Genomic DNA, 21,734 nt, shown 5'->3' on the forward strand with positions numbered 1-21,734 from the left:
AACTTTACGTTACGTGATTTTATAAAACGTACCAAACTATCATAAAGACTGTTTTCGTTATGGATAAAGAATTACTTTGAAAACTACAAGGGAACTAATACAAACATACCTCGTAGGTTGTGACTAGCCAGGGCAAGGGTGCAAAAAAAAGACATGAATATATTACATATCTCAATATTATATTTATTAAAAAATATAACCTAACTATATATATGACTTTATATTTAAATTCAATCAACAAATAACTCGCACGTTCGTCGAAACTGGAATAATCAACCTCAGTCTTTCAACACAAATGAATACAAATCAAACAGGCCTCACACCAACAACAAATGGCGCAAACAAGCGTATCGTTACCTCCGAGCGAGTTCCGCTCTCCGTCCCTCCGCGCTCACACACACTATAAATACATATTTATAACATTGCACCTTCAATTTGTTATATTAAAACCAGATAAAGTATTACACAAAACTTGCCGATGAAGTCTCCATTTCATATTATACAGCAGACAGTCTGCATCTACGAGCAAAACTTAACTTGTCTGGTTACAACCCTTTCATTGACAATGTTCACACTAGGCTACCTCGCAGTTTATAAACAAAATAAGTACATCTACAGACAAGAAATAAGATAGAATACTACCAGTGATATCTGTGTGTATCCCGCACCACAAATTGTAAACAGTGGGTCTACGTCGCCACTCAATCTGAAGTTCCAATTTAAGTTTAATATTGTCTGTATTGAAATACTACATTAGGACCCTGTGGACCGTCGAACTGACGTTATTATGTACGGACTAAAATCGTTGTAACAGTTGTGCCCCACGTCGATAGTTTCACATATTAACTTAGACAAACAATACGAACATTTTAATTTGAGATCCTCATCAAACTATCGAAGCAGAGTGGAAACAAGTTATGAGTATATTCCAATGTATTCAACTGAAATATAAAAATACTGACAGCTATTATGTAAGCGTAAAATTATGAGGCTATCTTAACAAATTACAGGATTGATTAGGAAGGCAGTCTGCTAACAGTAAATATAAACAGTCTGGTTTACAGGGTCTCGACAGATACTCTATGATTTAATTTCTATTTGACCTACCTCATGGTAAAATTTGTCAGATAAACTGTTTCGTAAGACAGACTGTTAATAAAGTACTGGCAGAAAGCTGATTTTATATAAATACAAATCATTTCCAATTTATTGATTTTTGATATACAAGACATGCGCGATTGCAATAAATAATTTCCATATATTAAAAAGCGAGTGAAGTCAAACCTGCACTAACATTATACAGTGTAATGCGTTAACATAACCATTGCTCAGTGTTAACAAACTCATTCGTAAAGAACGAAACATCGAATGACGCCTACTATGGAAGTAGCGTAAAAACCTTAACTAAATTACGAGAAAATTTTTGTTAATAATTTGTACTTCTTTTTCTCGTACGTTTGGCCCCAGAATTTGTGTCGTAAACAATTTAAAATTAAACCGCCACCCCTACGGAAGGGCGGCATCAAGCCGAACAAAACGATTGCATAGGCTACAGCAACCTACGCGTTGATTACATGATTGTGTTCCTTAAAGATCGACATTCAGGTACCGATATTCCTCAACTAGGCAGTTTGTCCGCTGCATTAAAATGCTAGGCATATCAACGAACTCGATAGTATATCTACCGATTTCACGACGATATTTAAGGAACATGACATGAGGTAACTAAAGTATCTTGCAGATATCAAAAACTTGTCATTTTAGAATAAGGTACTTCACGAGCGCCGCAAAAACAAATGCTTACTTATTTTTTATGATTTCAAAAAGATATTTGTAACAAAATTTTCTTCATACAATATTCAAACGAAAAAGATAAAATCCTATCAAACCGAAATAAAACTTAATGATAACGATGTTGAAACGAAAAATGTTCTAAATTCATTTGTAGTAAGATTTCATTTCATTGAAAACGTTATAGCACAACAGAGCTGACGTACTGTACAGGTTTACTGAAATTACATCGAATTCGTACATATCCATCAACAAAAGGAGATGGTGCGCAATTCTAGAAAAATTAAGAAAGATTATTTGTTATAATTTATGTGCGTTAACACGATCAAATAAATTCTTAAAGAATTTCTTCGTGATGGTCACGATTGAAACAGTCCAATATAAAAGCTAGCAGCCATCCCTTTTGTTGTTTTGTCGACAGGTGTAATCACGAACCGTCCTGATAACGCAAATAATGGTATAAATAAACATAGTGATTGAATACTATTAGCGGGTAGTCTGGCGGGACGTAGTCGCATGTGTTTACACTTGCTACAGCGAGATAGTTCCGCGCCCTTGTGTCCGAACTCCTCGTAGTTTGAACATGTTATGCGTATCGACGTGCAGTTATTATTGTTGATAGTAACGTGATAATCATAAACCCACGTTCTCAGTCTAATCTCGAGAATGAATCGAAATCTTAATATGTACAATTGCCTGGAAGACGCGGGATCTCTTGCTTGTTGTTACAAGGGCACGGAATGTAACTAATGTAAAGTGGAGAACTAAACGTTTAAAATAATAATTTCGCCCTCTTCCGTCCTAACTACGTGCACTAGTATTGCAACCAGGTTCCGCCTGCCTGTGTCCGACACTCCGCGCCTCCCTCACTCAAGCCGCTCACAAACATCTCCAAATTAACTCTAACATTAAAATTATTTTGATATGCACTTATTAATAGGTTTTTTTACAATGACATTTGTGCTGTACACTATTCAAAAACGGCAGAGCGGAGGCGGGCCAACGCGTTCGAGTAATGTACTTACATACACGGTAAGACGGGTATCGCGGCATCGCACTTTGTACTTAAACATTCAAAATTATATTTATCGAAATGATAATGTTGACGTTCGCCGCGCTCCCGCCCTGCCCGACACTATTTACAATGACAACTAAACGAACCCATTATGAAACTTAAATGACAAACTCAGGTATTAACTAAATATTTGGCAAATCAGTAATATCGATAACGGAACAATGTGCAGTACGCAAACGACAGGCCTAACGTGAACGTATGACGTATGGAACACTAAGAGCTAGCTTTACAAGTAAAATCGAAGGCCGCTAAGATATCACCGTTCATTAGTGTATATGTACAGTAACAGTACAGACAGTACAGGCGCCGCGCCTCTTGAGCGCTATGTACACGGCGCGGCGCCCGGCGGGGCATACTGCAGGTGTACTGTCTTCTGTCTACTCGCGGGTCAAAAACAAACTATGGAGATCGCATAAAAATCTTGGCATGTGTTATATTTACAAAGTTGTATAAAGTGTGACGGCTTGGTGTCCGCAGTATGCGCCCGCCTCGGATGTCGACCACGTGTCGTCTCAGACGAGGACCCGCCAGTGGTCGTCGGTACTCAACTCAGTAATACCACAATAAATCAATTAGATCACCTTCAAGGAACATTTTCATTATAAGCGTTCAGTTATTCCAATAATGTAGGACTGTAGTTGACGATATTAGATGAAGAAATGAAATTAGCACCATGTTTTTCAGATTGGGAGTGTTCGAGGTTGTAGTTTGTCGACTGTAAGAAGTAAACTGTAGTCTATAACCCCGGCTACTACTGAGAATGTTCCATAACACTACCTACAGACTCTACCTTAATAATAAAGAACTTACGTACATCTAGTTATTTTGCGCGGCCGTGTTACGAATAAATTGTCCCCTTCGTGATCTCGTAGCGAGTGAAATAGAACAACATTCTCGGTGTGAGCTGGAACCTCAGAGATCTGCTGTAAACTATCGTATCATACCAGTCCGCGCCGCCTACAGTCCCACAGAACAGAGCATTAGTTAAATACCTACGTCACAAAACAATCCAACTAAATAATTTACGTCGAAATCAATTTTAACAACTAAGAGCGCGATGTTAATGTTCATTGCCACACTTATTGCATTTATAGAACACTCTCATATTTTACTAGCTATTTACAGGGAATCTGGCTCACTAAATATTTAAGAAGCTGGGCCAAGTATTGGCAGAGTAGCTCTGCAACTATTATTTAGCCCTAATACGTTCACGTTCTCACTTAGTCGCTCGAATGCCAACGCTGGCGCATCCTTTTATTAGTATGAAGCGATTAAAAGTAAAATGTGATTTCCTAAACTAATCGCAAGCAAGTTCGGATACATAACAACAAATTCAACATGATGAGTGTTATACCCGTAAATAAAATGGCATCAATATCATACTCGCGACATAACGAAAATAAACTTTAAAAACATTTATCAAAAACACTAGAAAATGGCCTTACGTATTGCTTATTTGACGCTAGCTTGCTTTCCGTTGGTCTTGGGGGTTGCTACTGCACAAATATTAGGCTTAAATGCTCACACAACAGTTGCCTGCTTGTACACCTAATAAGTAAACTATGAGAGTGTTCTGTAAATAAAACCACGATCATCTCAATGTCACTTCAAACTGTCGAGGTTGTTGAGAATGGACCGGCATAGTAACAACACCTGGAGTGTTTGTCACAAGTGTAGCACTGTGGTGACGGGTTAGCAGTGAGATGGAGATGTCGCGGCAGGCTGGAGCCGCGCGGCACTAGAACTCGAAGTCGAACAGCTCGGAGAGCCCCTCGTCGTGGTCGAGGCAGAACCCGTAGTCCGTTGCAGACATCGGCGGCTCCAGCGCCAGGAACGGCTCCAACTCCAGCGGTTCTGAAACGCCACCCAACAACACACATGTCACTATACACTCGTTATGTGGCACAACTTGTAAACAGTCGCAATGATAACATGATTACACACAGAATACACCTTATGCAAATTGATTAAACCATTATATTGCTAGAAAATTGTTTATCTTTACGATAAACTATAAACGCGTAAGTTAAAATCCAGCCGATTACTGGCTTCATGAACAAAAAGATAAAACATTATATAAATCTCACGTGTGCCCACCTCAACATCGTATTTGTACATTTGTCAAATAAATAACATTGCATATTATTTACAAAATTAGTTTGTAACACATCCCCACCCCCACAACACCTGCAAAATCTGTACAAACAGTCAGACGGACATAGAGAGCAAGCATTATTGGATTTTGACAGGCGAAGCAGAGGCAAAGGAAAAATGTACACAAAGTTCTTGCAACACGAATGTGTTCCTAAAATAGTGAAAGCTGATCAAGTGATGACGTATTAGTGAACCCTTAGGAAAGCAGTGCATTGCAAGAACATTGCATTTATGTAAGTAAAAATCTTCAAACAAAAATAGACAGTTTATTTTTGTTTGGCATTTCAAAATTGACGGACCCATTTTGAATATTTTGCAATCGTTTGAAGATATGCTTAAATCAAAATGAGTACGCTGAAAGTCTTCGAAAAATGTCGTTTAGTTGCAGTTAAATGAAAGCATTATCCCAAGTGAGTCGGTGTGAAGTGAGCGAGTGAAACGACGTTTTCCGAAGTAACACAGTGCAGACATAGTTAGACATGAGAGCGTTGTTACATTGGCGATGGTTGTACGTGGAGTTAGTAGATGAGGGTGTTAGTGGCGGCGTCCGTGAGCTGAATCCCATGGTGCTACATGCGCACTGGAGCCGCACGGGATACAGCTCGCGGCCGCCGCCCGCCGCCGCCGCCGACACGACACCAAGCTGTCTGCCCGACCGCGCCACGGTATCTACTAGCCCACGGGGCTTTACTATAGGTTAACTGGAGAACTGATATTCACCAACACTATAAACAACCGTTTTTCTTAAAACAACTGTTTACTTTGAAAATTGACCGTTAAAATTCATAGTAAACAGTTGTTTTAAGAAAACTGATGTTTATGGTGTCGGTGAACATGAAACTTGAATGAGGTTTTTAGTATCTAGCAGATAAACCGTGACGCAGTGTGAGCATTGCACGAAGTTCACATATTTACAAAAAATATTCAAAAATATATTTTGTGCTTTACATTTGATTTCTGTTTCAGAAAACTTCATGTTTGTTAATAGATATCGCAACAAAATTATTTACACAATACAAAAACCAATTCGATGCACATTCGGAACGCGAAATTATTTACATGATAAACAAATTAGTTGAGGTGACAAATACGCAGGTAATTTTAGTCTGACTTATTAATTCATTATTAAATATGAATATTTCTGTTAGTGTGACTGCATTGCGCAACGGATAACTCAATAATTTACAACTTTAGAATAAGTAGCAAATGGTCTGGTAAGACCACTGTTTGTCAGAAAATAGTTTCATCTAAGAACACAATACCTAGTTGTACCGTGCGCAACAGAATCTGAGCCATAGCCCGTTATAAAACAGTCCAAAACCTGAGACACAATGTTTTGGGAGGAACAGTGAAGACAATTCGTTCCTCCCGTGACTTGTTATAGTTAGTGAAGCAATCATGATGATGAAGTGAGCACCGCGACGCGACAAGCATGCAATGTCCGTGTACTTATTGCTATATGAATATGACTATATTACGAGACACTATTTACTGATGACATTTTATAAAGTAACATCTTTGAAGGTGCAAAATTAATGCCTTAATACAGCTGCTTATTGCAGGGTCAAGGGAATATAGAATACAGTAAGGTTGCTAACTCCAATGCATTCACAACCCTCTATCCTGTTTGGATGCGGTATTCTGCCCCTTTTTATCTTTTTATCTAATTGATTGATAGACTTGAGTTTTTTTGCGAATTGTAGTTTTTTTGTAAGATCATTAATACATGATTGACTTTACGACATGAGTGAATAGTGCCTCTCTTTGTGTATCATTAATATTACCAACCAACGCAGTGAGTCCCGCCGCCATGAGTAATGTAATGTAGTGAGTCGCCGGCGGCGCCGCGCAGCTAGAACTCTGACTGTGATGTGAGCGTCACACAGTCACAGCCACAGTGCTAGCCGCGAGGCGCCGCGCCGCCGCCGCCCGCACGTACCGAACTGTTCGTACTCCCATATATTTGTTAGATTGATAACTTAACATGGATAGCCATTAAACCTAACAAAATTGTCTACAGTATGTAATGTCGGTTGCGGCTAATTTCGTCATTGAAAACTACAACAATGTAAGAAAGCTGATAAGATTTCATGATTTAAGACTTAAATGTCGCTTTTATCAAATATAGGCTGTTGTAATTGATAATTTATCATATTAAGATAGTAAATGCAAATGACACCAATTGATAAAATAACTGCAATATAGTCTGATGCTGCTGCCATCCAAATTAAGATATCAATCTCACAAGTATGCTAAATAAAGGTTTATAAACGAATGCCCCATTTCTGTGTAAAAACGTAATGATCTTGTGCTGGTGAAGCATTTGTAGATTTATTTAATTGTTAGCTTTTCCTGTAAACCCTTTTTAAATATAGATTTAATTTACTCACAAATTTGACTGTTGTAATCAGATCAAGAGTAAAATGTACCAGTTATTTATCAGCCTAAACTAATATACTGCCTACCGATAGATTTTTTTTTGTGATCGAATTAATGTTGCCAAAATTTCATAAATATATGCATCAAGTTAAAAAAAACTACCAATAGACAGCATATCAATTTGGGGTGCTTGTTGACAGTGATGTGACAATGTTGAAACAGAGTGTAAGTGTGAGTGCATTAGTGAGTGTGTACCTGACTCCTGGTCCTCCGTCTGCAGTTGGAAGCGGCCGCCGCCCATGATGGGGGCGAAGTCGTCGCTGTCTGCTATGAGAGCGTTCCGCAGTCGACCTCGCGCGCTACCGCCTGGACAGACAAACATTTATGTATTAGTATACAACTTACGAAGCTCGGCTACCTTTGATGACTTCATGTAGATTAGGATTTGGAAAGGAAATTCGGAAAATTACAAATTCTTATAAGGAAGAAGGAAACAACCTTTTTAACTAAAGTTTAAAGTTTTGCGACATACAACTTACCAAATCATAGAAAGTTGAAAACCTGATCCGTCACATTTTTAAACAGTACAATTTTCATTGAGAATTACTGCTCGTCCGAAAATGATTTCATGCTGTATTACTGCTTTGAAGAAGTAATATAAGAATTGTAAAACTTGTGGGTATGCTCAATCCTTCTTCATGTGAGAGAGGGTTTGTGCCCAGCAGTGGGACGATAAAAAGGCTGTAAGGTAACGTGGATAATAATATACTGACTGTCAGGCGTGTGTAGCACGTCGTGGTGCGTGGTGTGCGCGTCGTGCGGCGTGGCCGGCGTGTGCGTCACGTGCGGCGCGTGCGAGTGCTCGGCCAGTGCAGCCCGCGCGGCGCGGGCGGCGGCGGCCAGCGGCATGGTGGGGTCGGTGACGCAGGGCGCCTGCACCAGCGGCGACGACGGCCGAGAGCTCACCGGCTCGCGCTTTATTGGCGTCCTGCACACATTACACACAAATGTTTAAAGCTAAGAAATATTTGACCAATAATCTTTACTAATATAAAGCTCATGGGGGGTGAATATCAAACAGCCAGTCCACCATCTTGGGGATGGCGCCATATTGGATTTGTAATGACCTTTCTTAGCTAATCATGTATTGTCATCATAACGCAAAATTTCATGACCGGGAAGTGGGTCAGATTAAGATTCCAAAATTTCCTTACATACATAGCTGGTTACAAGTGAAGTTAATATAAGTGTAGCTGTATAATAATAAAGATGAACCTTCTTTCTTTATTTCCTTGTCCCTTCCCTAAAGACTCCAATACTACCAAACCCATTTGAAAATTATTTCAGTTTTCTTCAGCTTAAGACTATTCCTGAACAACATAGGGCGGTCAAAATATAATCTGGATATAGAAAAAAGTTTCCCCAAAACGAGAGTATTAAGATAACGCAGGAAACAACTAATTGCACATAAATTTTCATTTAAACACGGTGGAAATTAAAATACACAACAAATAACTTAAAAATCAATGCCTCGTCTACACCTAATAATTGTAAGTTTTCAACGTAATAGTTTTTTTTTTTTAACTGGACATATTACTCACGTGAAGTCAGCGGCGATAGAACTAGAAGGTTTGGACTGCAGCAACGCTATGAGCGGCGCTAGCAACGCCTTGTTGTCTTCTAGCAGCGGGTCCGACGGCAACGCGCCCGACGCTACAAGTTAAAATTATATTTTTGAATACTTTTAAAAAGGAGAGACTTTGGATTTTTATGGATTTTTTGGATACGATTGGAGTACGCATCCTATTTAGGTATTATCCTAGCATAATTTTTTATCAAATCTGTCTGAACCTGAAAAATGTTGTTCTTAAGTTTTATGCTAATTTTGTGTAATTATTGGATATCGGTTAAGCTTTAATTACAAGAAGGTTATTAACCCGGAAACTTACTTGATGCGGGCGAAGGAGGACGTTCTTTTGGACAGAGGTAGACTTCGATTTCACCTGACATAGACTTCAAATGTATCATGTAGCCTTTCTCGTCAGGGTGGGGTACCTGCAAAGATCATACATAGCAAATTATGTTCATTGTTGTGTAATGTTCAGAGTGGTAAATAAACTACAAAATAGTGCGGCAACTCAGAGGTTCTGTATGAAATGCGACGTATTTTTGACGTTCTTGCTGGAAAAGGGCAACTTAGAGGTTCTGTATTATAATTTTTTTGCTGTAAATTAGCGAATGATCGCTCACGCTGCAGCCACAGCGGGAGTGTAAGACTTACATACTAAAATCCATCAGGTTCCTTCTTAAGTCCTTTATGTACCAAGGCCGTGGTAACTCTTACGCACAATCCCGCAGGAGATTCTGTATTAGTCCATAAAATATAAAGTAAAGCTGTAAAGATAAAGTGAAAGTGCAGAATGTGTAACTAACGCTGAGCCGTGTGTCGGGCGGCGCCTTGATGGGTATGACGGTCTGGTTGCGGAAGTCGCGGATGGAGCGCAGGTCGGCGTAGGTGATGTAGGCGCGGGCGCCGTGGTCGGCCGACAGCGCCGACAGCGCCTGCTCCGCCACGCCCACGGCGCGGCTCACCCGCGCCTGCCGCGCGCCCAGCGCCCGCACCTCGCGCCGCAGCCGCCGCGCGCGAGACCCGCCGCCCGCCGCCTCCGCGCCTACGAAACGCTACTGTAACTCATTGTTCTTACTTACCTCATGTCTAAGCGATAGCCGCAAACATCCACCGATCAAGAGTTAGCCAACTTTTGATGACATGATCGATACGTAAATGGGTAACCATCTATTCTTATAAGTTAAACAATATTTGGGACTACAAAACCATTCACACGGTACACGGTACACGGTTGTATTTACTTTCGTGAGTCAAAATAAGTATGCATGAAAGAATTCAACACACTGAGGGAAGTCAACAGCCAGAAAGTCTGACAACCAGTTTTAGCTTAATGTATTGTTTTGCCTTGATAACTTGGTGGTTGGTGGTAGGTCAGATAGGCAGTCAATCACTCAGGATACTGGTAATGCAGTCTATCCGGTTAAACTGGGACCCAACCCTAACATACTTTGGAAATGAACCAAGAATCGAACTCGGTAGACGGAATTATTACCAGTAAGTACCAATCCAATAGCCAGTGGAATGCCCAAAATCAGACCCAGTTCCTGTAAAAAGCAGCGTCAATAAATAGCCAGAACCAACTTTATGAAGATGAAAATTCTTATGCTGATAGATAATATTATATCGATTTATGATGAAGTCTCAAATCAATTAAAACTTTTGAGATTGTAGCTTCCTTAGACACAACTTAATTTTTCCTCCTTTTCGACAACAAACAGGCAAACAAATCTCCAACATAAGTTTTTTTATAAACAGGTAAAATCTCTCGAATAATATTCCTAATGACAAAATCTAGTTGGCTTTAAACTGCCAGCTGAGGATACTTGGCTACCCAAACCATGGTTTATTTTAACCCTTAATTACAGAACACTCCAAGCACCACTATGAAATTGTATGTCAACCTTCCGTACACAACTTTAAAAACCGATTTTATAATGAAAATTTGGAAATATTATATTCTCAAATTGTAATTCGCCATAAGTGACTGTTCTTAATAATTTAAAAGTGCCGCAGGGCACAAAGTGGCCACCAGAACGCATAGTAGTGTATCTGCTGCCTTCCACGGTTCAGGGCGTAGTTCCGATTCCCGCACAAGTCAAACATTTGTTGGTGTTTGTTTAATGTATTTAACCATATACCTAAGCATGCTTATCCCTTGCCTAGGGCAGTACAAGCTCTGTTTTGTTATGTTACTCACCATATTTCCATTGTATATTATTTTTGGATCTCTTCTCTAATATTCCTATACCCTCTAGAACGTTTGTGATGTCGTAGATACGACGTTTTTGGACCGATAAGTGTTCAGCTGCTATGTTCAAGTCTAGGACGCCATTGGGCGAAGACTTCAGCAACGCAACGAACTTTTTTGTGAGTAAACCTAATGATGTGTCAAACCTGAAACAAACAATTTGATATTATAAACAAAAATGTATGACGCAACCAGTTACTATAAGTATATCTGAGTATTTCTCTCACTAAATAGTTGAGTTTTGTGTCTTTTTCTGCTATCTTGCAAATTGTAACTCAAGCAGGCCTTCGTGCAGTAACGCAAAGCCTGGTATTCAAATTCTTTCAATTGATTGCATAAGCCTCTTCCTTATGGTAGTGAAATTTGCTGAGGACATGGATCAATAAGCAGGTCCCATTTACGCCGTCAGTGCGGGACTATGTTTGCCGACCGACCATTGGGTATAGCTCATTTTTTGAGACCATTTTAACTGGTTTTGATATTGAACAACTTTCGAGCCTCATATGTATATCTTCAGCACAAGTTTTCATAAGTGCGAGCCACGCCTATTTGTTGTGGCGCCAAAAACAAGTCAAGCATTAGATTGGTTTCTTCTCAAGACTCCAACATGGTTTCCTCAACACTGTGGAGACCTCCCCCTTGGATTGTCTACTGGAGTCGAGCTGCTACGTAACTACAGAAGGAACTACTCTCTAAAATGGAAATTTACCTCTCACTGAGACAAGTACCTGGAACGTTCGGTGTACTTTTTCATAGAACTGGACGGTCGACTGTACGGCGTGAGAACTTTGACGCGTTTCTGTTTGGGCGTCTTGAAGTCGGCTTTCATGGGCACTACGTGACCCTGACTGCCGGAACTGCTCTCACTCAGGTTCAGTCTTCTTTTCACCGCCTGAGAACAACACGAAATCACGCTAATGTTATACGCTGTATCCTTTGAAACTCAAAAATATAAGCTTTTAAACTTGAAGTTAGGGTGAAATATTTCTAAGCAACTAACAAGTCACCTGTCAAGTCTGATAGACACGCAACATTTTAAAGGAAATTTCTGCACAGTCTGGGAACTGACGACTTTCAAAACAATATGGCAAACCATTCCTCTCATAACAACTTGTCCAGTTGTCAGCAAAAGTACAACGTAGAAGAGTCGGGAAGTGGGCGTTGCCGTGGCAATAGCGGCACTATGCTATGCAACGAGGAATGTATGTCAAAAATATACTCGTAACGTTCCATTGTTGAACATGGAAGTAAATTATAGGTGAGAAATGTTCAAGGCAGATGTCTAATAACCGTGCGCTGCATAAGACAACACGAATTCCGTCGATATATTCATATCATACGGAATATTACGGAACATTAAACAGTATCGAAAGCGTAGCCAGATTTTGTGTGTGGTTGTATATTCACGTCGTTGGCTTGTCCGACGCTTCGGTTACATGTGTTCAAACCGTTGCGCGTCGTGACAATCTTTCAATGTAGTATTTACACGGTTTGTATTAAACATATTCATTTAGTTATTGCCACAGGTCTGACATGCACGCGGTCGTTTACGTAAAGCATCAAATATTCACGTCAACTGCTTAATGCATTGTGAATTTTATTCAAGTCTTATCCGTCGCGGGCTTAAAGCCCTTTTGTTAGTATTTCATTTGTTGACACTTTGGATTTCGTGGCATTTCAAAAGTAAACGCAAAATTTTGGAGATTGGTTGATTTAAGAGGGGGCTTGTTAACTTGAAATACGCTAATGCATTGCTTTGTACTTTAGAATGCATTGGCCTTACCCACCTACAAAGCTAAGTCTTTCACGGTGATGTTTCTCTATTTGTTCTGGCCATGCGAGTGAGCCAGCGTTAGGTAAACGAAATGGACGGACAGTGTCTATGACAAGTATTACAACATACAAAGATGTAAACGATCTCAGATACAATAATAATGAACTACCCAAAACGTATTCACATTAAAAGCGCTAAGCGGGTACAAAGACCTAATCACAAAAACCCTTGGCATGAAAAAGTTCAAAGGAACAAATTATCGATAACCTTTAAAACAGAGCACGGAATTCATGGAATATCGCAATACAGTCATCGATTAAAAATACGTAGAAAAACATTTAATGATGAATGTTTACGTTTTTCTACGTATTTAAATTCACAATTTATAATGATCTAGCTTTGATGACGCACACGAACACGTAAACCGACGAGATTTGATATCTCTTTCCACTATTGTCGATAGGCACTTTATTTACCTACGCCTTCACGTCTGCACCTGCTAATTGCACACATAATAATATGTGCTCAAGGAAGTACAACCTTTATCGATGAATTCACATTGACTGTGTTCAGCCTGAGTCTCATCACTCTATCATAGCGTTGAGGTTGTGATTAAATTAACATCGAGCATTTTTCCATTAACTCACCCCCATGATTTCACTTAGCACATTAAAATCACTAAAAGCTTCACACAATGTCACTGGTTCGCCGTAAGTGACACTAAAATAGCGAAGAGTTCCCTACTCGCTTTTAAGCAAAGGTCAGACTATCGAAACGCACACACATTAGTTTGCTAATGTGCTCTATGTTCCCAGCGAAAATTACAAACAGCTGTAGTGCTTGACACGACGCAGAACCGGTCGCAGTCAACACAAGTTATGATAAAGGAGTAAACTCACTCTCAACACGGAGTAAGTCATTGTTAATGTCTTCAATTGAGCACCACAAACTACACTGCAAGCACTAACGCCTACTCAACACTTCAACTTCATCACTTTTAACACTTTAACAGATCTTAAGGCAGCTGTTCTCATTTCTAAACTGTACATTGACCTCATGTTAATTAATAGCAACAATGATTACTACCAACTAATTGTGTCAAACTGTCCTAATATAATTAGATAAATAAAAGAATAGAGCACACCGAAATGGCCACGGAGTAAAGTGGCGACGAAGATGCACGAGGCATTTTCAATAAGCTCGTGCAACAAATTCAATTTGGACAAGCAACGGGGCTAAAGCCCCTAAAAGGAAGTGTGTGGGGAGGGTACCCGGTAACAACAATACATGACATAAATTAGAATCAACACAAAAGCAGCCAGACGAAAGAATGGCAATTTCTTATCTGGAAATATTTGTGTTATTATTAACAACGAACTAGGCGCTATTGTTAATTTGCCGGATTTGTGGGTCCCGGGCGTCTTTGTGCCGCACGGCGCAAGTAAACCGGAGCAGATGTGACACGGGACTCGCAGGCTCGCTATCTAAGCAGACAAAACATCCCTCCTGTCAGCGCAAAACTGCTCGCATCATCAATAGATCCCTAAACGTGCACCGCGTAATAATAATTACGCAACCGGTAGGGTCGATAAACTACATTAACTTGATACCAATGAAAAAATCGATTGTTGCGTTTGATATATTAGATCAACCCAAAGAATATAAAATGAAAGGGCTATCCCTATTCTTAGGAGAGCTCAAAGTTCACCCAAGTCGTTAAGGACAATGACCGAAAATGTGCAATGCAAGTGTGATGACAGGAAGTAAGTACCTGGCCACGTGACCTCCTAGTGCTGGAGCCACATGGCGCCGGGTGAACGCCACTACCCATGATATACTGCTAACATATGTGAATCCTCCTACACTTGGCGACTGCTATTCTTGTATTCGCGCCACACGTAACCACAAGTTTAAGGTTATACCTCCAGCTGACATTCACAAAAAACATACACATAAAAAGAACCGATTTGCTTGCAATATAATGCCTGGAACATCATGCACGCCTCATAAATTTGCCGTTAAGAATAAAACAATAACGTTCATCCGGGGCATAACGCAACGGGAACGTCTAGTAATGCTATCTTCCTTTGAATTAATAAATCACATAACCAATAGAGAAGGGTTCCAGAAGGGAAAACATGGGCGATCTAAAGCAGCATTCAAAACTGGGACATCTAAAATTTGAGTATATTGTTATATCCTGGTTCAATTTGATGCAATATGACTATCCTAGAACCATCTTCTAACCCTTAAAACAAACCATTCAGCCTTTATTCAGCAATTATTTTATGCATAATATTTCAATCACAATCATATTGAATTTATGAATAAGAATGCAAAATTTTGCTATGCTATTAGAGGCAGCCGCTCAAATTTGGCGTGAAGCGACCGCCATTTTGTTTTTTTGTTCGAAACGCTACCAAAAGCGACTTATTGGGTAGTATTGAAAACTCCCGTATTTAAAATGATTTCTCTGCAATCACTGGATTTGGACATTTACCTACCATAAATACGCGATATCAAGAGCGTATTCGTTAAAAATAATTGTATGGAAAAAAAATATATTACTTAGTCGGATGTGTTTAGTTAGAAATCAAATTTAACTTTTATCAACAATCATTTATACGAGGCACGGTGCAATAACATTTTTTCCCGAATCCAATGTGCGAACCGAACGCCTATAAAACAATTAAATCGAAGATCTCGGAACTATTATCTCATGTGAACTAGGCCTAATCTTCAATCAACTGATCGGTGTTACCACTCTGAATCTAGAGTGGATTAAATAGAATTCTAAAATCATTACGCCATTACAAAGTAAATTGCAATACTTATATTCATAGCTTCTCAAAACATAGACGAATAATTATTTTTCTAATAATCAGTTGTAAAGATTAGATTAGCCAACTTTCATAGGCGTTAAAATTGTTAGAATGAGTTTGTCGGAATAAAAGTTAAGCAGAATGTAGTGGAGAGCGTCTGTCCCGTGATTGGTCGGCACCCGGTCCCGCGTAGGGTCCCACCGACTAAACACTTTTCAGCGTACTCGCTACCGTTACACACTCAAAATTACGTCGCCTAGGATCCGCCATTTTGATTCGTCATAATGATTACGAGTTGCGGAACTTTATGTTTAATTTTTATCTCACTTTTCGTGTTTAGAAATAATGACCTATTATGAATAACATTTAAAAATATGAAAACGAAATATGGATCATTAACATTATTGAGCATAATTCTCACTGAATAGAAACAGGTCTTTTATTCAACAGAATGAACCTAAAAGCATGTATTATCTTAGAAATGCAATTCAAAATAGTCAATAGTACCAGGAAGTGCAATGATGACAAGCAATCAATCAGTTTTTCATAGATTTCATGACACTTCACAGCATAGAAACATGAAACGTATTATCTACTGGAAGCATGATATATGCAGTATAAATTCAATTTATGTAAAGTTCCTGATACATAGGAATTCATTAGGATTTTTTTTTTATCATAGGAAAAAGTTTATTGTAATAACATAATATTATACTTAGTATATTCCACATAAAAAAGTTTTTATAAAATGGTAAAAAACACTACTAAAATGGTCCATATTATCCTCTTCAAACTTCCAGAATACTATTTACACAGTTCAATGACCCCACAGGGACCATTGACCTCATTATTATTACTTTTTAGCTCATCTAATTTCAATCCTGTTTTCAAGTCTAAGGCTTATTATTATTTAACAAGCTTTGCAGGATTGTTAATGAAAATAATGCACCTCTTGCATAAGCTTTATGATTGTATAAACATTCAAGGAAAATGTGCCATGAACTTATTAACGTTACTGTAAAATATATAAAGTTATTAAAAATCCTGTTATCTCTAGAAATTAATTAATACTTCCTGTTATTGATCCTTTTTAGTTATGAAACTATTGTAGTTATTGTCTTGTTCATCATAACTTGATCCTCAATATTCCAAAAGAAACAATTAAATTTTGTTGAACAGACAGAAGTAACCTAAAAATGTTTATTGTGATTCAGTATCTCATTCATAATCTAACCAGGCAATTGAGTACATATAAATGATTGTAGGCTCTTATCAAGATAATGAACTTTTCAGTATACCATGTCAGCATGTCAACAGATTTCATGATGGGACTGTTTGACACCAAAATCATCATTTATGCCCTAGGCCCTAGGGTTGTACATGATGTTTGATTTCGGTTAAAAAAAGCTGGTTCTTCTCCATGAGACCAACTTTTTGGAACTGTGCAACTAGTATGACGTTTCATAGGAGCCTGCAAAGGCCTACTTGAAATAAAATCATTTGACTTTGATTTCATTTTTGAAGAATAAGAATACATTCCTCAAAATGAATATTCAAGTATGGAAAATTGTTTTGGAAAACTCAAAAACTTCAAAAAATAATCCCTGTGTGAATGGTATATGAAGTGACGAATCAGAATTTTTGGTTTAGAAAGTAATTTTCTTGACTCAATTACCAAAGAATTCATAACACGGTTACATAATACTAGATTATAATTTTTAAGAACATTCTTCAGAAGTAACCAGATACACACAAGCATAACTTTGAAATACACTCAGACAGTACCTTATATTGCTCGTCAGTTAAGTAAGCAGTACTTATATTCAGAACAATATTATTTTTTTCAGAGAGTCAAGAGACACCTCTCACCTGAATCTGACCACTGTTTATTCTCTGTTTTGGTCCCTAGCATCTAGGACAATGGGGGACAAAATAATGATGATAAAAAATCTATATAATACTTATGAGCAAAAGTGTGTCAGCGTTGACATATAAGTCATAATTATTACCACATCCTTCCCAATTGCCACATCATATACCAGGGTCATTAGCAAATAATAATTCTAGAGACATGTGCATATTAAAATAAGTTTATGTCCTTTCAGTAGTCTTGAAATTGAGGCTCAACTTTATAAATTAAGTTACCGTGGACCATGGCTCACGTCCCGCTGCTTTGAAATGGGAACTTTAGGAATCAAAGTGTAAATATGAATAAACTCCTTAATATGAGTCTTTACAATATCCCACAATCTCATGAAGAAGTTTGCTTTGAATAGCTTGATGTTAAAATAAGGGAGGAAAACTTTAGGACTTACTTCAGACGTCTTCGGCGGTGCCGTAGGCGCCTCGCGCCTGATCTGATGCTGTGGCGTGGCGCCGTAGCCATGGTCGAGCAGATGATAGCTGATGGGCTGGCTAGGGCTGTCGTCCAGTAGCGTGGTATGCGAAGGAGAGGATGTAGCGCGAACCACCACCTCGGCCTCGCCCTCCGCCGGCCCTCGCTTCACCCCTCTCGGCATCGCTGTTAATTAACACAAATACCATATAACAGAGCTATTGAACATTTCATTGTTTTACAGTAATGCATCATAATCATCACAATTCAATTAGTGAAGAGGTTAGGGGCGCCGCGCGCGCGGAAATCACGAGTAAGAAGCCTCCGAAGCGGAGTGGGTCGATAGCAAGTTTAACAAACTGTATGTAATACCGAAGGTCCAAGGCGATACTTCCAGCTGTCCAGTTTTGCTTACGTCACTTTTTTCAACGACATTTTCCCCAAAATATCGACAACCTAGCGATGATACCTGGGCATAACCGCTTCTAAACCTAAGTGTATACAATCATGGATTACGCACAAAATACTGAATGTGATATAACAATACTTACAAAAGGTGTAAGCGAACGATATCCGAATTTATAACCATAAAACGACATTAATGTTTTCGACGCGAACGCTACATTATCGAGTACTCAAAATAAAATGTCCGCCGCTTTGTTGGTCCCGAGTGAACTCGTGGACATCGAGACGCTCGATAATTTTAAGTTACTACACACAGTTTATCCAATACACATGATATTTATTCACTGATTACTTCACTCATTAAATAAAATAATAAAAAGGTCCTAGTCCACATTTTACAATAACTTAATAGATAAAAATGCGGAGCATTAGAACGGCGACAGGAAGCTTTTCAGAACATCTGGCTTGCAAGCGACGTAGCAGTGGCGCGAACTACGTGCGCAGGCGCGAAGCGGCCGAGCGAGCAACCCCTAGCGGACGCCGCTTCACGATCCAAATTCCTCCCCTCGTTGAAGAAGCCATAAAAAATATAACGAATTTTTGAATTTCCATTGTTCGACCGGTTCAGAGAAGCGAAGCGTCTTCATAGCCGTTTGTTAGCATTTTTTACAAAACGCAAGTTATGTCCGGATTTAGATAAGTTTTCAAATTGTTTTAACTAATTATTTGTATGAATTTTAATACAGTTTTATTAAGCTACATGTTATGAACAGTTACTGTAAAAATGCGCGAATATGATACCGCTAACACTTACTTAATTACGAGTTAACAAATGTGTTAATTTAAATTCACATTTAGATGTACTACCTACTTACTAAAGTAACGTTAAAAATGTAAGAAATAATGTGATGAGAAGGCAGTTTTAATTTTTTTTTTGTAAAGGAATCTTTAAATTCGTTGTAGACACCAATTTTAAGGGCCTGAATAATATAAACCTTCGTCGCTTACCTAAATTAAAATGCGTCGTGCTTGAAGATTATTTTACTTCACAATAGGTACCTACGTGATAAAAAAGGTATAGTATTTATTAAGATATTGTTTTCTAATATATTCGTTTCTAATAAAGCTAGATGCTTACTAGCGTATTTTCCTTAACTTCGGTTTAAAGAAGTTTATTTTCGTATTAAAAGCTAATTAACTTGAATCGGTTTCACAAAAAATAATCATAACTTTAAGTCGCATCATGTCAATAAATACTCAACTTTTCTGAAGCCAGGCGAGTCCTTTAACTGACACAACTAATCATTAACTGAATTGAAACAACGAATTTAAGAGTTTTATATTGTTGCTTTATGTAGATCCAAGTTCTTTACAGAAGAAATTATGTGAGGTCTAAAATCTGCATGTAATAGTATAAATAACTTTGTAACTTTGGACAGATATGTAATTTTATGAAACTTATTCTGGAAATGATAATTAATTTACGCATATTTTTTTGCTTTATCATCGAAAAACGCACAATTTGGAAATAATTATAGGTATGTACTACATATATTGCATCCTTTTTACAGGATACGGAAGACATTGAAACCGCGAACAAAACGGAAATGACTATACGTATATCTCTATCATAGACAAGAAACGTTCAGAAATTAGATTGAATGATCATTTTGTTTACCAAAAAATTGAATTTGTTGAATATAAAAATATACATATTATTTATAAGTACACAGGAAGTGGTGAAGAGTGGGCTTTTAGGGGCCTGCCTTTTCTAAATTTCTGACGTAAAAAGCTGTGTTGCAACCAAGTTTGAATAAACGATTTTTGAAATCGGCCTTTGTGGTTTTTCACTGCTGGACAAAGCCCTCTATAGGGGGAAAGAGTCCAATTATTTTCACAAATGTCTTATAAATTGGGCTACCTAATAGGTGTATTTTATTTAATGGCATGAGGGTACCCCTGCCCTGTTATCAACTTCTCTTAGGTAATAGTTTTTTTTATGCGTTTCCTCATAAAATTACCTATATTTAGAAGAATAATCGAAAATTCCTGTACACATTACAAACGGTCTCTACTATTTTAACTGACTAATAATTTAATTCAGTAAAGAAGATTTAAAAGTAAACACAAAATTAGAGCCTTAACTATGACAGGGCAAAACTGTAGATAGTCGCGCCATGCTTCTTCTAGGAAAATACCATGCTTAGGAGTTATTTTAGGAATTCCATAAAAACAATGCATATTATAACTGTATAAACAGGTACTTATGCTCAGGCACGAAATACTTACTGTGTGTAATCTACCTGTTTTTTATGGCAAAATTTTTTTGCTAAGAATCAGCCTAGTCCTGACTGCATGTCACATTGTCTGCACGGCAGGAAGGGAGGTAGATGAATGAAACAGGAGCCAGGCATCGCATCTATTACTCCGTTGTTATGTAGTCAGAATCCTATATGATGAGGAGTATAATTTCATTACTAACGTAGTCTTCTGCTATGTCTGACTGCCAGCGGTCAGCTCAAGAACTGCTGAGTTGATTTTCATGCCTTTCGACGTGAAGTGGTGCAGGGAGGAAGGTTTTGGGTGTATATTTTCTCTAGATCTAGGCAATTCTTCATCAGTTGATAGACTTTGTAAAGCTATAAATAAGTTAACTACTTACTGCCTAGATACTTAAATAGGTATGAATTATTATGATATCCAGTACATAGTATCCATAATTACAACGGTTAAACGGCTGAACCGATTGAGATAAAATGCGTTACGGGGACAGGTAGGATCCTCGGAGACAGTTACCTGAATTTTATTGAAGGAGTTTTACTTGAGATCCGTTTATTACCACGAGAAACCATAAGTTACAAAATAATTGTCTTACTCTTGAAAATGCTACGAGAACGCGCTACGCCAATATTTCGTAGGTTTTGGCGTAGCTCGTAGCTTTGACCACTATTCTGTTGAACAGTCATTCAGTTAACAGAAAACAGGCGCACGCGTCGATCATAAAATTAAGCTTGGCTAGGCGTGGTTGGCCCGTGGACCTTCAGACCGTCGTATCATGACGAGTTCTTCCGGGGTTCGGAAGGCACGATTTTTGAGGGTTCCGGCTGTCTTTCAACATCTT

At 38.5% G+C, this 21,734-nt stretch overlaps 1 protein-coding gene across 4 annotated transcripts; it reads right to left on the bottom strand.

The window, feature by feature from the left end:
- Positions 1–158: 158 nt before the first annotated feature.
- On the bottom strand, positions 159–19,260 carry LOC110371803 (transcription factor E2F2). 4 transcript variants are annotated; one of them, XM_021328198.3, is made up of 10 exons: positions 18,760–19,260; positions 18,189–18,394; positions 12,006–12,169; positions 11,227–11,423; positions 9,833–10,071; positions 9,349–9,454; positions 9,001–9,112; positions 8,173–8,387; positions 7,655–7,765; positions 159–4,720 (listed from the first exon to the last, which is right to left on the bottom strand). In XM_021328198.3, exons 2-10 carry the CDS (start codon positions 18,390–18,392, stop codon positions 4,605–4,607), a joined length of 1,464 nt encoding a protein of 487 aa, XP_021183873.3. In that variant the 5' UTR covers positions 18,393–18,394; positions 18,760–19,260; the 3' UTR covers positions 159–4,604. The 4 variants fall into 4 exon arrangements, with proteins under 4 accessions (XP_021183873.3, XP_049698827.2, XP_063890888.1 ...); XM_049842870.2 differs by lacking the exon at positions 18,760–19,260 and adding an exon at positions 18,581–18,727; XM_064034818.1 differs by lacking the exons at positions 18,189–18,394; positions 18,760–19,260 and adding an exon at positions 13,951–14,089.
- Positions 19,261–21,734: the final 2,474 nt, after the last annotated feature.

The sequence above is a fragment of the Helicoverpa armigera genome, chromosome 5 (assembly GCF_030705265.1).
Source record: "Helicoverpa armigera isolate CAAS_96S chromosome 5, ASM3070526v1, whole genome shotgun sequence".
Classification (NCBI taxonomy): Eukaryota; Metazoa; Arthropoda; class Insecta; order Lepidoptera; family Noctuidae; genus Helicoverpa; species Helicoverpa armigera.